Source organism: Strix aluco, chromosome 12 (assembly GCF_031877795.1).
Source record: "Strix aluco isolate bStrAlu1 chromosome 12, bStrAlu1.hap1, whole genome shotgun sequence".
Lineage (NCBI taxonomy): Eukaryota > Metazoa > Chordata > Aves > Strigiformes > Strigidae > Strix > Strix aluco.
In genome coordinates, this window is record NC_133942.1 from 15,074,531 (window position 1) to 15,089,260 (window position 14,730).

At 42.1% G+C, this 14,730-nt stretch overlaps 1 protein-coding gene across 1 annotated transcript in view; it reads left to right on the forward strand.

The window, feature by feature from the left end:
- Nucleotides 1-14,730, forward strand: part of ADAMTS17 (ADAM metallopeptidase with thrombospondin type 1 motif 17) — a 193,505-nt gene that overhangs the window by 33,816 nt on the left and 144,959 nt on the right. The window contains exons 5-7 of the mRNA XM_074837324.1: nucleotides 5,016-5,099; nucleotides 5,699-5,856; nucleotides 12,128-12,171. Of these exons, the coding sequence (XP_074693425.1) occupies nucleotides 5,016-5,099; nucleotides 5,699-5,856; nucleotides 12,128-12,171 (286 nt within the window). The remainder of the gene's footprint in view (nucleotides 1-5,015; nucleotides 5,100-5,698; nucleotides 5,857-12,127; nucleotides 12,172-14,730) is intronic.

Consider the following 14,730-nt stretch of genomic DNA (forward strand, 5'->3'; position numbering starts at 1 on the left):
ATACCTCTTCTTGTTTCCAAAGTCAGTCTCTCTATTCTGATGACTCCTCACAGAATGGAAGTCAGTGCAGCGTAGAAGTTCACCTGCAACAGGGCAACCAGCGATCATGACCACACTTCAGCCACACTGACAAGTTTTCACATCCCTTCCCTTCAGCCTAGTGACGAAGAGCCTCCACTACTCTTCCAGCCAAGCTGCTTTCTGACACTCTGGTTATGGCTTAAAACAGTAACCTTTGCATTTTGTTCCATGGCAGCGTGTTAGTGGGTTTCATGCAGCTGACGCTGTGTTCCCAGCTGCCTTATTTTATTAAAAGCTTCTAAAATACCCCAAATATTTTTACTTTTCCCATTGGAAGTGGTCACAGCAGCCTCAAGGGTGTGGTGCAGGCTTGAGGGAGGTATTGCGAGTGGGAAGGGAGGTGTCTGTGAGTCAGTCTCTCTATTAATGGATGCTGTCCATGCAGCAGGAAATCTTGAGAACATCTGCACTAGGAAATCCCATTCCTCCTCCCCTGGTACCAATTATCTCCGCCACCTCACTTGGCACCGTTAGCTCACGTGCCGTTGATAGCCAGTTGGACGTGGTGCATGAACAGCTTCGACATACCGAGTCTGTGGGTGATGGTTTCCTTGTAGGCTGGGTGAGAAGGGCAGAAGATGGTTGTTGCCATGATGGAATCCGATTCCTAGCAGGAAAGACTCTATGGATTTGAATTCTTTTAATTTAAAGACACCTGGATTCCATCATAATGCTTCCTTTGGGCACAACCACTTTGCACGGTCTGGTTTAACACTGCTTCTGTGCTGCCAAAAGGGCTGTGAATAAGCTGTGCTGAACTCGGTCTCATATTTTTTCATCAAGTCATTTAAGGTCTGGTGGTCTTCTCACTGTGGTTCCTTCTAGCCTTAAAGACTGTGATTTGAGACAGTCTGGGCTTTCATTTAAAATGGTGGTGTATTGGGTGCAGCTAGTGGGGGGGAGGCTGCAGGGGCCTCTCTGAGGGGAGACCCAGAGCTGCCCCGTGCCAGACACAGCCGGTTCCAGCTGGCTCTGGAGTGGCCACACCACAGGACACAGCGGAGCCCATCGGGAAGGCTGTTGGCGCCTCTGGGAAAACACACTCAAAGGGCAAAAGGCTGCATAGGCTGTGAGGAAAAATCTGTGTGAGCACTCAGGTGAGAGCAGGAGGAGGAGGAGATGCTCCAGGTGCTGGAATGGAGGTTGTCCTGCAGCCTGTGGAGAGACCACGGTGGGGCAGGTGGCTTGTGGCCTGTGGAGAGGAGCAGGCGCTGGAGCAGGTTCTCCTGACAGGAGCTGCGGCCCACGGAGGGGACCCATGCTGCAGCAAGGGAAATGTGTGAGGAGAAAGGAGCAGCTGAGAGGAGCTGTTATGGACTGACCCCAACCCCCATTCCCCTGCAGCACTCGGGGTAAGGGGGAAGGAGGTGGAGTCAGGAACGGAGGAGTGAATTTGAGCCTAGGAAAAAGTGGTGGGATGAGGCAAGGGGAAGGTATTGTTTTAGTTTATCTTTGTTTCTCTCTACAAATTATTTTAATTGGCAATAAATTAAATTTTCTCCAAGTTAAGTGTGTTTTGCCTGTGATGGTAATTGTTAAGTGATCTCCCTCTCTTTATCTCAACCCATGAGCTTTCATCTTATTTTGTCCCCCTGTCCTGTTGAGGGGTTGTGAGAGAGCGGCTGGATGGGGTCTGGCAGGCATCTAGTCAGAGAAGCTCAAGTACCATGTGGCTGGTTGCCTCTCAGTCTCAAACTCCATGTCTCCATTTCAGTCCTATGTCTGGGCTAAATGCAAGGGCAAATCACTTGTGCAGAACTGTCTTGCACTCTGTTTTAACTGAGAAGTTTCTCTCAGCATAGTGATGAGAGTGTATATCCTTTACTCAATTAATGAATAAGAGCTGTTTGGGTGGTAATGTTTGCTTGTGCAGACCAATTTGCAGGTACACTTTTAGGTCTGTTTCCTTGCTAATTTGCTTCCAGATCTTAGCTTGTTTTGAAAGACAAGTTTATTTGTGGGTGGGTTGTGAACAGTTCTCAGCTAAATCTATGTGTAAAACTTTACAGGGGTCTTTTTGCTAACAGGAAAAGGAATAGAAGAATTGGTGAAGGCAGATGAAGCTGGAGATAATGTCTCTACTCTTCAACTTGGTTCATGAAAGATGATTGGAAATTGTACATGTGATATTTTGACAGTGCCCTGCAGTTCTGGTGCTGGACCATCTTAAATCACAGTGCAAATGTTTTCTTCAGCTGAGCTTATTATGATCACACTTTAAATCCTGAGAAATGGTGCAGAGTTGTATGAAACAAACAAAAAAATTCCTGTTCCTCTGGCAACTGTCTGTCCATCTCTGAGAAAAATTTTTGAAACTTCATTAAGAAATTATTTACCCCAACATGTGGGTATTGTTAGCTACTGTACTTTCTTGCCTTTTGCCAGTATTAAAGCATGTACTTAGAGATTTGTTCTTACAGTTAAACAACCTGTAAGCATGGCCAGAATATGCACTGCTGCTTTTGCGTGCACCACGTCTTCAAAATTCAGCACTCTGTCTGTCCTAAAACATCAGGATAAACGCTTCTTGATAATACACCTGGGTTTGTGCCGTGGCAATAATCAGCAACCTGTTGTTATCAGAGTCCAGTGGGCCAGTGCTGTGATGTCAGGCAAGTTCCAGTATGTTTGCAAGTACACACAGTAAAGTACTGATTGCAGTGCAAAGGAGCCAGTCTGACTGCAAATGTCTCCCTTTTAATCCAGTCAGAGCTCATAGACTGAAAAGTCTGGTTCAGCCTCTGAGGCAGTGAGAGTGGGGGATGGATGCAGTGCTAGCTGGAGCAGATCTCTGATGGGAAAGGGTCTGTCTCTTCTCTAGGTGGGTTGTGTTTGAATGCTTTAGTTGTGCTGAAGTAGAACAGCCACTTGTATCAGTCAGGCTTATTTAGCAGGGGGAAAGGTTATTGTTCCTACTAGGCAGCACAGACTACCATCAATCTGGTTTCTTTGGGCTCCATTTAAGAAAATAAGCAAACAAAGCTTGAATACACAAGGAAAGTAAAGCCTCTTTTGCGTGCTAGTGTCTTTTTGGTTAAGTATCCAATTGTTGCTGCTGCTAGCGAGGTTGAGCTCTTCTGAGATCACTGATGGATGCAAATACAAATGCAGTCAAAGTTATCCTTAGACAGAGAGCAGCGGGTTCTTGCTATGCAAGTTTTGCCAGTGAAAACCATCTTTTGAAGTCAGTGGTGTTTGGATCTCTCTGTGCTGGGCCTGGAGGCAGACAGCTTGTCTGCGCTGATGGAAAGGCAAGCGCAGTCATCCATTAGGCTTAATGATAAGAACCTCTTTGCTGTGCTCTCATTTTATGAGTAGAAACTTTATGGGATAGTTAGAGCTAGTAGTGAGCTAGGCAAAGCAAAGGCATCCATCCCAGGCAAACATTTGTTAGCCTCTGTAGTGGTACAAGAGAGACTGACTTGATCAGCATGATTGACCCTCTCAGCTGAATGTCCAGGTCTCCATTTACACACAGGTCAACTGTCAGAGCCCTGCTCTGCAAGTGTCAAGTTTATCCCCCCAGGTCTATAGTGAGAGGCCTTAACTACTCTACTAACATACTCTGGAGCTAAGCAAATAGTACCAGCACTTGTATGCGTTTGTACACCAGCCGCACGGAAGATAAATGGCTTATTGTGCTCATAGTGAAGGTCAGTGGGTCAAATACTGAGTAGCGTCTGTCTTGCAGTCTGTGCCTAAATTATAGGAAACATTTACGTGTGTGCTTAGAGCCAACCCCAAACACTAAAGAGCTTAAGAACACTCTTACACTGAGCACATTCCTGAGTATTTGCACAAATAGGAAAAATACCAAGCGTTGAAAACATAGTATCCAAAATGTGTTCATGTCTTGGGTTTGTTGTAGGAAGTTAGCTGAGCCTGTGTGGTATTTCTAGCCAAACGAGCTGTGAGTAAGGAATATAGCTTACCTGGGGCCAAATCCTGCCTCCCATTAGTCAAGAGTCTCTCTTCAATGGTCTTGATTTTATTTTCTTGACTGAGTAGGGAATACAATATTCATCCAAACGTTATTATTTGGTATTTTACACCTTTCTAAAATAAACCCCACCCTCACCTTTTTTGATATAGTCTAGTTAAAGCATTTGTACATGGAGAAATGGGTGGAATAAAATTCTGGCATCAATTAAGATCTTATGTTCTAACCTATAAAAATGAGGTGAAGTATCTGAGCTGGAATGCAAAATCTGGAGAAAGTAGTAAGGTAGTTTCCGGTGCTATTTTTGTATTTCCTGAGGCTTGTGTCATTATGTGCTGCCTTATTACTATTCTCTTATATAAGATATGAAAATAACAGAGGGAAATTGCTTTTCCATTCTATTTCCTGAAGTCTAAAACACACCATTATTTCATCTTGCATTCAGATATCTCTGATATTTAAACGCTGAAGATCTGTATTAGTTGGATGCTTCATAACGTATGTCCATGTCCCTGAGACTTTGGATTAGGTTTAGAGTTCCTTTGGAATATTTCTCTCTTTTCCTTTGTTGCTCCTTTGTCATTTCTCTTGTTTATTCCAGTTAAAAGTATTTTTCTTTCTGCAACTAGCTTGTGTATTTCTTGTTTTATTTTGTTTTTTAATGTTTTTTGTCCCTGAATGCTGAATCTTGCTCAGATTAGTCTGTGACAAATTGGTCAGGTGGTGAAGCCCAGTGCTGTACAGTAGGAGCAAACATACTCTGGTTTTGCAAGTGTTTTAGCTACACTGTAGTATGTGGAACTGTTAGAGTGGTAACACAGTAGCTCTTAAAAATTATTTTATTGAGTGTAGTAGCACAACCCATTTGGGCTTGTTTTGGGTCAGTTTCTTGAAGGACAAATGTCTAAATTAGTCACAATTAGTTCCTTCAACTATTACTAGGTCTTGATATTGTTACTGATATACTGTGGATGTTTTCTTTGCATTTTGACAGGTGTACAACATGTTTCAACATCAAAGTCTTGGAATTAAAGTCAGCATTCGAGTGACCAAACTAGTGCTGCTTCGCAACCGTCCTGTGAGTTCTAACTCATTTTTACCCTGCTGCTGTAATCGTTCTGTGGGAGTCTCAGGGGCAGAGCGAGATCCCTGTGCTGGGGTGGGAGGGGGAAGTGGGGCATGTCTGGCCATGGTGACAAATTGTAAGTAGTGCCTGCCACACTTCACCAGGCAGTATTGAAGGTGGAAAATATTGGGGGCTGTGGGAGTGAAAGGAGGTACAGTCCTTTTATTATCCTTCCTGGTAAATCTTTGCCTGCTTATAGTTGTGAACCAGTCTCGGGAGTTAACTGTTGCAAAGATTAAGAATTATATGGCTCTGATAGCAAATACATAACTTCCAGCCTTAGGAGACTTTTGAATGTAGTGCTGTATTAGAAGCTTATGACTGCTGCCAGCTGATGGAGTTTGTTCTGTAGATCAAATGACAGAAGTCAGTGTGGATTCCAAAGTCTCCAGTTCACCTCCTCACATGAAGCTGGTTTTGCACTTTTCGTTCTCCCATGTCTCTATCTTTGAGCCTCTGATTTTTCATCAGAGGTCTAACTCTTTGCATAAAGACTACAACTGATACTCCTTCTTTTGTATCTCTTTTTTTTTTTTTTTTTCCCCCAAAAGGCAAAGTTGTCTATTGGGCACCATGGAGAGAGGTCTCTGGAGAGCTTTTGTCAATGGCAAAATGAAGAATATGGTGGGGCAAAATACCTTGGTAACAACCAGGTTCCTGGCGCGAGGGATGACACCCCTCCCGTGGATGCTGCTGTTTTTGTGACCAGGTATAGTAAAGTCTGGTTTATCAGTTTACTGATAATGGCCCATAGTCAGTGATGGGGTTATCTGGTCTAGCAGGAATTAAGAAAAAGATCTGTTGATGATGATACATTTGCTACTACATGCTGTTCAGATGCCTCAGATGATTTGTCTTGTTTCTGCATACACTTAACAAGGTCATGCAAAAGCATCTCTCCTCTTGAACGAGGGCGTTGTTATATGGTCACTATAGTATGTCGTAGTCAGGATACAGGCAAGACAAGGCTGCAGCACAGTTGATACTTTTTTCTCACACCAGCTGTATAAGTGGAAAAAATAGGTGAAGTTCTGGAGCATAAGCCCTTCTGCCTAGCAGAAAGAAGCTGTGGAATTGAGAACGCAGCTGGGAACAAGTGTTCTGTGTGTAATTAGGTATGAATCATTTGAAGAGCCTGAGAGGAGCAGACAGTGTGTCAGTAGTGGGGAGGTGGTGAGGGACTTATCTCCTAAAGGAAGTGAAAGATGAATACCATAAACGAAATTAATTTTCTCTCTCTTGCCCTAGGAAATAACCACTTTAACACCCCTCTTCTATCACAACTGTGATAGAGGAGGGGTGTCATTCTTAATTTGTACATTTGAAAAGGGCTGCATTTATTTCAGACATTAAATAATCTGTATATGAATACTTCAGCAAAATTCCTTGCAGTCTGCAGCCCTGCACCTATTGGTGTATCAAACACATCAGGGTATGGCCCAGATAAAGCAAAAGGGTGTTGGCCCTACTAACCAGTAGTCTTTTTTCCTCTAATTTTACTACCTGAGCTCAACCTCACTGTACAATGCAAGTCCTATGTTCCTCACAGTTACCATAAATTCTGAGTAGCAAATCCATGGTCTTTTAAGTCGATCACATACTTTAAGATGTAAATGAAGAAGGCATTGTTATAGAAATGATCGCTGAATAATTAAAGTGAGCACAAAAATATAGTGTAAGGTGGATGCTGTATGTGCTAGGAAAACACTACTTCCTACCCCCTTCTTCTCCAGTCTGAGACAGGAAATGTCTGTACTGCAGTTCAGTATTACCTCTTTCACCTTCTTTTCTGTGCCAACAATGTAAGTAGAAATACATGTTTTTGCATAAACTGCCATTCTGATTGTAATAATCTGTTGTGTTAATAGTCACATAGCAAACTGTTCATGGCATTTTGGTGAGTGTTCAGTAAAGTAGCTGGCGAGCAGGGCATGGGGCCAGCAAAGTTCCTAAGAATGCACCTTCACAGACATGTGAGCAGTTCCCCCAAATTCTTCTCTCTCCTCTGTATTCAGCGTAGTCCAACCAAGCACTTAAGCAGATACTTAACATTTTAGACAGGGTGAATAGTTCCTTTGAAGTCAATGGGCTGCACATCCTGGTTATAGTTAAGCATGTGCTTCATTGGATCAGGGCCTAAATAAATAACTAACATTTTTGTTAAACTCATCTGGGCATCCAGTTGTCCTGCATGACAAGTGAGGCATACAGAATCTCTTCTGATGTGCTCTAAGCACAGGGCGGAGGGAATGAGCAGAGCATTTCATCTGTGCAGTCTCTTTGCAGCTTATAAAATTGAATGCATAATGTCAGGCTAAATGAGTTGGACTCAGGCATTTGAGGAAGAATTGTAGAAAGAATTTGTAGGAAGAATTGTTCAGTAGATTTGCAGGATTTTGCAGTCAGAATAGCTGGAGAAGTACAGGTTTGGTTGGGTTAGAAACTAGATTCAGATTTTATGAGTAAGCTCAGGCCAGGGAGCACATTGCTGTGCATAAGAGCAGCATTTTTCCTGTTTGATAGGCCAGCAGTGTGTACTTGTAGCCTTTTTCCTTCCTTCTTGCTGTATCTTGTCATCCTTAACCCATCCTGCTTCTGCTGCATAGAGGATGCCGCATTGCTTGGAAGACTTCTGGCCCAAGCAGCCCGATTCCTGCATCAGGGAAATGAGGTTTTCTGCTCTTGGCTTTGGAAGTGTGTGTGTGTGTGTCCCTGGACCCTCCCCAGACTGTACAGATGGACCAGTGGTAGAGGATATGGGAGCAACAGCATGTCCAGCACAAGCAATAGCGCCAGAAAAAGCAGAAGCTGAATTTTCAGCAGCTGCAGCTGCTTTAGGACTAGAAAAAAGATTCTTTGGGGTCAGCCTCTGAAGAAATCCCTCTGGTTCCAATCTGGCTGTGTTCATTTGAAACACCAAGCCACGCTTGCCTTTTGAAACTTCACCTCTAACTGATGTTCCCCATATACTCATTTGTATGCAAAAGTAGATTACCTAGGTGGCAAATACGCCTCCAGTGGAATTTTAATAGTATCCAACTGATTGAGTTCCAGGTGAGAGGCATACTGTGTCTGTGAAATAAGATGTACCGTTGTACAGTTCAGTAAATAAATGAGACGGTGGGAATAATCTGTTATAGCCCTGAAGGTCTGAGTATAGTGTTGTGGTCTCTATAATCATCAGACTTTTCTTGTTCAGAGTCTGGTTTTGGACTTGCAGAAGTTCAGATCTCTGGCATCTATGGATAATGTACTTCATATTTTATTGGGCAGCTGACCAGAATAACTTCTGTCTGCAGAATCTGTATCTTAGTGATCCTAGAAGCATGTCTCATTTGAAACACATTCCCCCCCTTGATCTTCTGTCTTTTGCATTCCCTAGGAAATCTTCAGACATACTGGTGTTCTCTCCTGGCTGTAGGTGTTTGGGTCACTTTTTAGATGATGGGTGATGTGATAACAGAGCAAAGAATGACACAACACTGATAGGACCAGAATTCAGAGCTGTCATTAAGCAGAGATTTGGGATTTTTGTGACATACTGGTGTAGTTATTCCATTTGCAGCCTGCTCCTCCCTTCCACATTTCTCCAGCCCTTTGCCTTCCTATTAAATGGGCAAATGAAGCAATTCAATGTGCATCAAAGAAACTGGGTGTATAGTGCTACTAAATGTATACAGGGGTGTGGAAACTTTATTTTGGCAGGTTTTTGACTGTACCAGTTTCCTCTGTCCTTTAGCTTTATGACCCTGCAGGGTTAAACTGGTCAAAAGATGTCATTTGAAGGATGCTGGGAAGTGGCCATCAAATAGAATACCTCTTATTCATGTTGCACAGTTCAACTACTGTCCTTTCTTACAGGAAGGACTTGAATTGCAGAATTTAGCTTAGTACAGTTAGGTATTTTTTTCCAGTTCATGTGAGCCAGATGGAAGAATGACTGTAGGAGGAGTTCTGAGCTCTTCTGGCTATTTTATTGAACAAAACAACTGACTTGTTGTCATTTTTTTTTAGAAGAATTGTTTGTCCGCTAATAGAAACCCTCTGCACAGTACCACAGTGATAATGGCTGAGAATTTCACAGGTCCCTAGAAGATGAGAACACACGTCCTGCTTGATTCAGCCAGTGGCTAGAAGTGAAGAGTAAAATTGATTCACAGATACAGCGTGTGATTTCAGTGTATTATCCAAAACTTGGTGTGATAAGGTCAGATCTTGGATTTGAACTGCAGCTCCTGGAGTAAGACTTTTATTCCAGTATTGCTCTAGAAAAGATTCTGCTAACAAAACTATGTCTCTATGATAATATTCATTGCATGTGCAGAGGTCTCTTAAGATATTCTTGGAGTACCACTGTAGTATCATTTGTGTCAAGCTCTCACTTCAAAAATACGGATGCAGTCAAGCTCAAAAATGTGCCAGAGACCTGTGGTTGAAACCTTTTTAAAAGCAGATCAGTTTCAGTGCCATGATGGGGCCCTCTTACCTCACTGGTGTGACTGATCCACAGGTGAGGTAGATCTTTCTTAATGCCTTTTCAGTCTTTGGCTCCCCTCTGATTGCCAGGAAAGGTCTGTAGGAGTTTCAGTATATAGGTTTTGTAATGGGGTGGCTGCTTGCCTTTGGAAGAAGACTGAGACCCACCAAGTTCATTTGTGACTAAAGGTTTGGATGTGCTTTTCTGTTTGGCCACAGAGTTTTGGGGTAAAATGTTTACAGTAGGTCCGGATGATTTAAAGCCTAGCATTTTGGTACACGATCTTTGAATAGAAGGATGGTGTCTCTTGGACTTGTGTTTATGACAGTTTAAAAGATGGGTTGAGGAGGTTTCATCCTTGCAGGCCTGCATGCAGTGAATTGGGCAGCTGTGTTCAGTTCTTCCTGACCTATTTCAAGTCCTTCCCTGACCAGACAGCATCACAGCACTCTCTTTACAGACAAGGGTTGTTCTACCTCTGTAGGAGAGTCTGCAAGTTGTGCTGGATCATTTACGAGACCCCTCATTTCATGGCATGGTGCTAATTTCTCCAGGGAGCTGCCTGAAAGTGCCAGACACCTTTCAGTGCAGAACAGAGTGCAAGGAGCAAAATTGCTGTGCTTTATTTGCAGAGCTGGCCAGCCCCTGAAGAGAGATGCTTTCCTAGCAATGGCCTCCTGCCATCTACTAATAGTTCAGCTATCTGTTGTCACAAGAAAAGCATCTGTTTGATTTACCAGTTTATGTAACATAATAAGTCCTTAAATAAACCTCCGTCAAGTTGGCTCTGGGAACTCAAGCAGGCGTGCTTGTGCCAGCTCCGTCAGAATACTGCCGTTAGTCTGGAATGCCAAGGTGTCGAGACGCAGTAAGGCTGCGGTGAAAAATGAAAGCTGGGGCCGGTGTGTGGTCATATCTTCTGATCTTGTTTTGTTCCTATCTGATTTTTTTAACACTTTAGTGGTGGTTATGGTTTTTCTGCATCGAAGCACGGTTAGTTTTCAGTGTCTGCTTAACAAGAGCTGGTAAAAGCTGTTGTTTCTCTCATTCCAAGCCCTTGACAACTTGATTTGTGACTTTCAAAGGAGTTTGTTGTGAGGGATTTGGGTTCATCTGCCACAGTCCTGGGCCTTAAATCCCTTTTCCTATAAACCCTAGTTTCATATTTTTCTTCAAGAAAAAAGTATTTTTATTCTTTCTCTATTTTTATCTTTCTCTAAGTATTTTCTTTTTCTAAGTATTTATCTTTCTCTAAGTATTCTCTTAAGTATTATCTTTCTCTAAGTATTTTTAATCTTCCCCCTGCCAAACTCTTAAACTCAGAATCCCACTGAGGACTCAGGCATTTCAAATGACACACTCCAAATGTACTAATACGATTCTCTCACTAGCCTCCCCACAGGGTGAGGAAAGCCATAATGATAGAGATTATGGTTCCTCAGCTTCCCTTGGGTTAAGGAACTTCTGAAATGTTTTAGCACATGTGATGCTTTTCTCCAGCTCCTCTTCATAGCGGATTGCACTGCAAAGCAGGTCTGGTGAAGATAGCTCCTAAAAGTTTAGGTCTAAGTGCTTATTGAAATTTATTCAAACCATTAATTTAATTATAAAATATTTTTCCTCCCACACTTGTTTTTCTGTCATGAGCAATCTCATTTACAACATCTTCTCACATGAAGTGTCATCACTTAGATGGTGAGCTTCAAGGATTTTTATTCTGTTTCTGTTTAATACAGCTCTGTGGATCCCTGGTTGATTTGTGGGTGCCAGTGGCATATGTAGTATCTCTTCCTGCCTTGATGAGATCTGGAGAGACTGGATGAGATGTGGGGGAATAACAGAGACCAAATGAAGTCTCCTGAACCTCTGTGTTGGATTCAAATCATAAAATAGCAAATCTGAGTGTAATAAATTTAGCTGAAGACAATTCACCTAGCTGTTACCTGGCAAATCCTGAAAATCCCTTCTTCCTTGTCCACATCTGTCTTCCTCTGTTTAGTGCTGCTTCTTCCTTGTCCTTTTCTATTCTAGTGGAGAAGAAAAAAAGCGAAGAACTGCAAATTTCTGGGTATATATGATCAGTTCTGCATTTCCAGGCAGTGTCCCCACCTACCTCCTTCTCCCACTTTTGATGGTGCTGTAGCATCACAGGGTGTCTGCTCCTTTTTGTTGCAGTTCTCTTGTGAAAACAAGAGGTTCGGTTTTAACCCAGTTGCTTCAGAAGCCTGATGTCACAGCATGAGGCAGTACTCTTTTACGTGCTAGATCTTAAGTCTGTTAAATTGGACTGCAGTATATGGAGCTGATTCACATAATTGTTTGTAATCTTGCAGTAGCAATCAGCGCTGCTATCTGTGTTGTCATCGTGTAGACTGCACAGCAGTTTTAAAAAAACCCCAAACCTCAACACCCATGATATGTGAGTCACGCATCACTGCGTTTTCCTAGCCTGAAGTCTGGAGGCACAGGATATATTTCACTTCTGTTCTGTTTTTCTTTCTAGGACAGATTTCTGCGTACACAAAGACGAGCCTTGTGACACTGTGGGTAAGTCAAAGAAGTAGGGGAGAGTATTTTGATAGCCAACTCCAGGCTAAGAGGAGTGTTCTGGGCAATCTTTCATTCTTTGGTTTGCTGTATTGTTGCTTTTGCTATTCTGTATACCTCTGTGATGCAAATACAGGTTACTTGAGCAGGGTCTAAACTATAAATATGCCATTAAATATTAACCTCTTCTAAGCACTGGAGGTGTCTGAGTTCAGGAAGTAATCTGAAGTATTTCTACTTCTTTGGAGCATATGTAGAAGTAGATAATTGGAAATTAAGAAACTGTCTTTTGGTGTGTCTCTGTAACGCTCCTTTTAGTGCGCTCTCACCTTAAACAAGAATTTGCAAACTAATGGATGCATTTCCAATTGTAAGAACCTGTGTAACACTCCCAGATCAAGCTGGCACTCAGACACCGGAGAAGAATACCTCATTGTAGGAAAGCCAAGTTAAATCTTCTTTTCTGCCTCCTACTCCTCCTACTTCCTAACTGCCCTTAATCTTATCCAAACTCTGGATACACAGGGTTCTTACATCCTACACATTAAATACTTTGTTTATTTATTTATTTATTTAACTTAGGTAGCAGTAACCTTCACTGTATCTGTTCTCTTGGTATTTTTTTTAATCGCCACAGTAGGAGCAGTGTTTGGATGCATAGCTCAACATCCTCTCTATGATGATTGCATGATTTTTTAGACTTGCCTCAAAGTCAAGTGGCCCCTTATCCTACATTCTGTGTAAACTTGGAATGGATCCTGATTTTCAGCTGATCTTGCACGTCAGTGTTGAGAGAGACACTTGCAGACTAGGGGTTGCTGAGCTGCCAATAATGGGTGAAGAAGAGCATGGGGGAAAGTGCCTTCAGCAGGAGCTCCGAAACTACCTACAGAAGTCTCATCTCAGAATGCAGGTCCTTCCATCTCTCTGTTGTGGAGACTGATCAAGTGAAAGGAGGAAATACAGAGCTGAAAAATACATACATTTTCTTTTCAAACATGAGTAAGGGCTGGCCTCTACATCCAAGTTTTCTTTCCAGTCAGAATCCCTCACAATGCATTTATTCTGTGTCCAATGGCAAACACACTTCCACTGGGGAAGGTTTTTATACTGTCTACCTGTACCTGGAGATGGCTGTGGTAAGATACGATACTGAGGTTAAAAAAAAATAAAAATAAAAAATCAAGAGATGCTGATGGAAGACACATGCTGACTAAGGTCAGAGCTCTTTGCATTTTTAAAGACAGTACTGTTGAAGGTCTCTATTCAGGGAATAACATTACCATAGAAAGCATGACTAAGGAAATATTTTTATGACTTCTGTTCTTATAATACCCAAGTTCTTGTGCTGTGACTTGCTGCAGGCTGTGGCTGCAGTGGAGAAAGTGGAAGATCAGCGCAGTAAAGATTAAAGTCATTTGTTACTCTTGCCAGCATAGTTTTTCCAAGATATTTAGAAGGTGAATGTTCCTGGGACAAAACCAGTCTGGCTTCTTTGCTCTCTTCAATTCTATTTTTTCTTCTGCCTCCCCTGACAGTTTCATTATGTGGCAGCAAAGTATTAGTGTCTTCACTTACACATTTTCTATGCCCCACTGTTTCTGCTGTCTGAACCCAGAGGCGCTGTGCCTTATCCCTGAGTACAGATGAAATCCTCCATCATATGATACCATCTTTTCTTAAATACTGTTGAAATAAGTAAATATTTTGATAACACCCATTTTCAAGCATTATTGTCTGTACCCAAATTGGTGAGTTACTGCAGTTGTTTCAGATTATCTGCAATTTAAGCCCTTATCTCTGTGTTGTATACACTGGCAGCATATTTTGAAAGCTTTCTTCAAAACTATAAATGAGGAACTATTCTGGTAGGGGTGTCATCTGAAGGAAGACCACCCAAGTTTATACCACACTCCGATATGTCTTCTGTCCCTGCCTTGTGAAATACTTCTTATGCTTAGTGACTGGAGGTAGAGCCTGAAGAAGATAACCAATTCCTCTGGTCATCAGCGTGCTAAGAGGTAAGGCAATGGTGCAGTATGAAATTGGGATGCTGGATTTTGAGGGATTCCTATCCATAAAACAGATATTTCATGTTTGAGTTCTTACATGTGTTCTAAATCCATAGGATAGTATCTGATAATTATGTGTCTGATGCCTTAGATATATCATATACTTCTAATTTATTTTACTTATGATCATTGTCTCTGCCTCCTGTGGATGGATATAGCACTGTATTAGCTTCATTCTTCTTTCTCTGCCAAAGGTATTGTATCAGTAATATAACTATGTAATTTTTCTTTATTGACGAAATTTAGCCCATATGTAATCCATTCATATTACAGATGTTAGACCAGAAGGGAATTTGGCCTTGGTGTGTCATTTGCATATGTGTGACAGCACAGAATCACAGAATCATCTAGGTTGGAAAGGACCCTGAAGATCATCTAGTCCAACCGTTAACCTAGCACTGACAGTTCCCAGCAGAGGAAGGATAAATTAAGGAATGTACTTGCGTGCCATGCAACTGGTTTGAGAAAGTGGTTAGTGTTGGTAGTG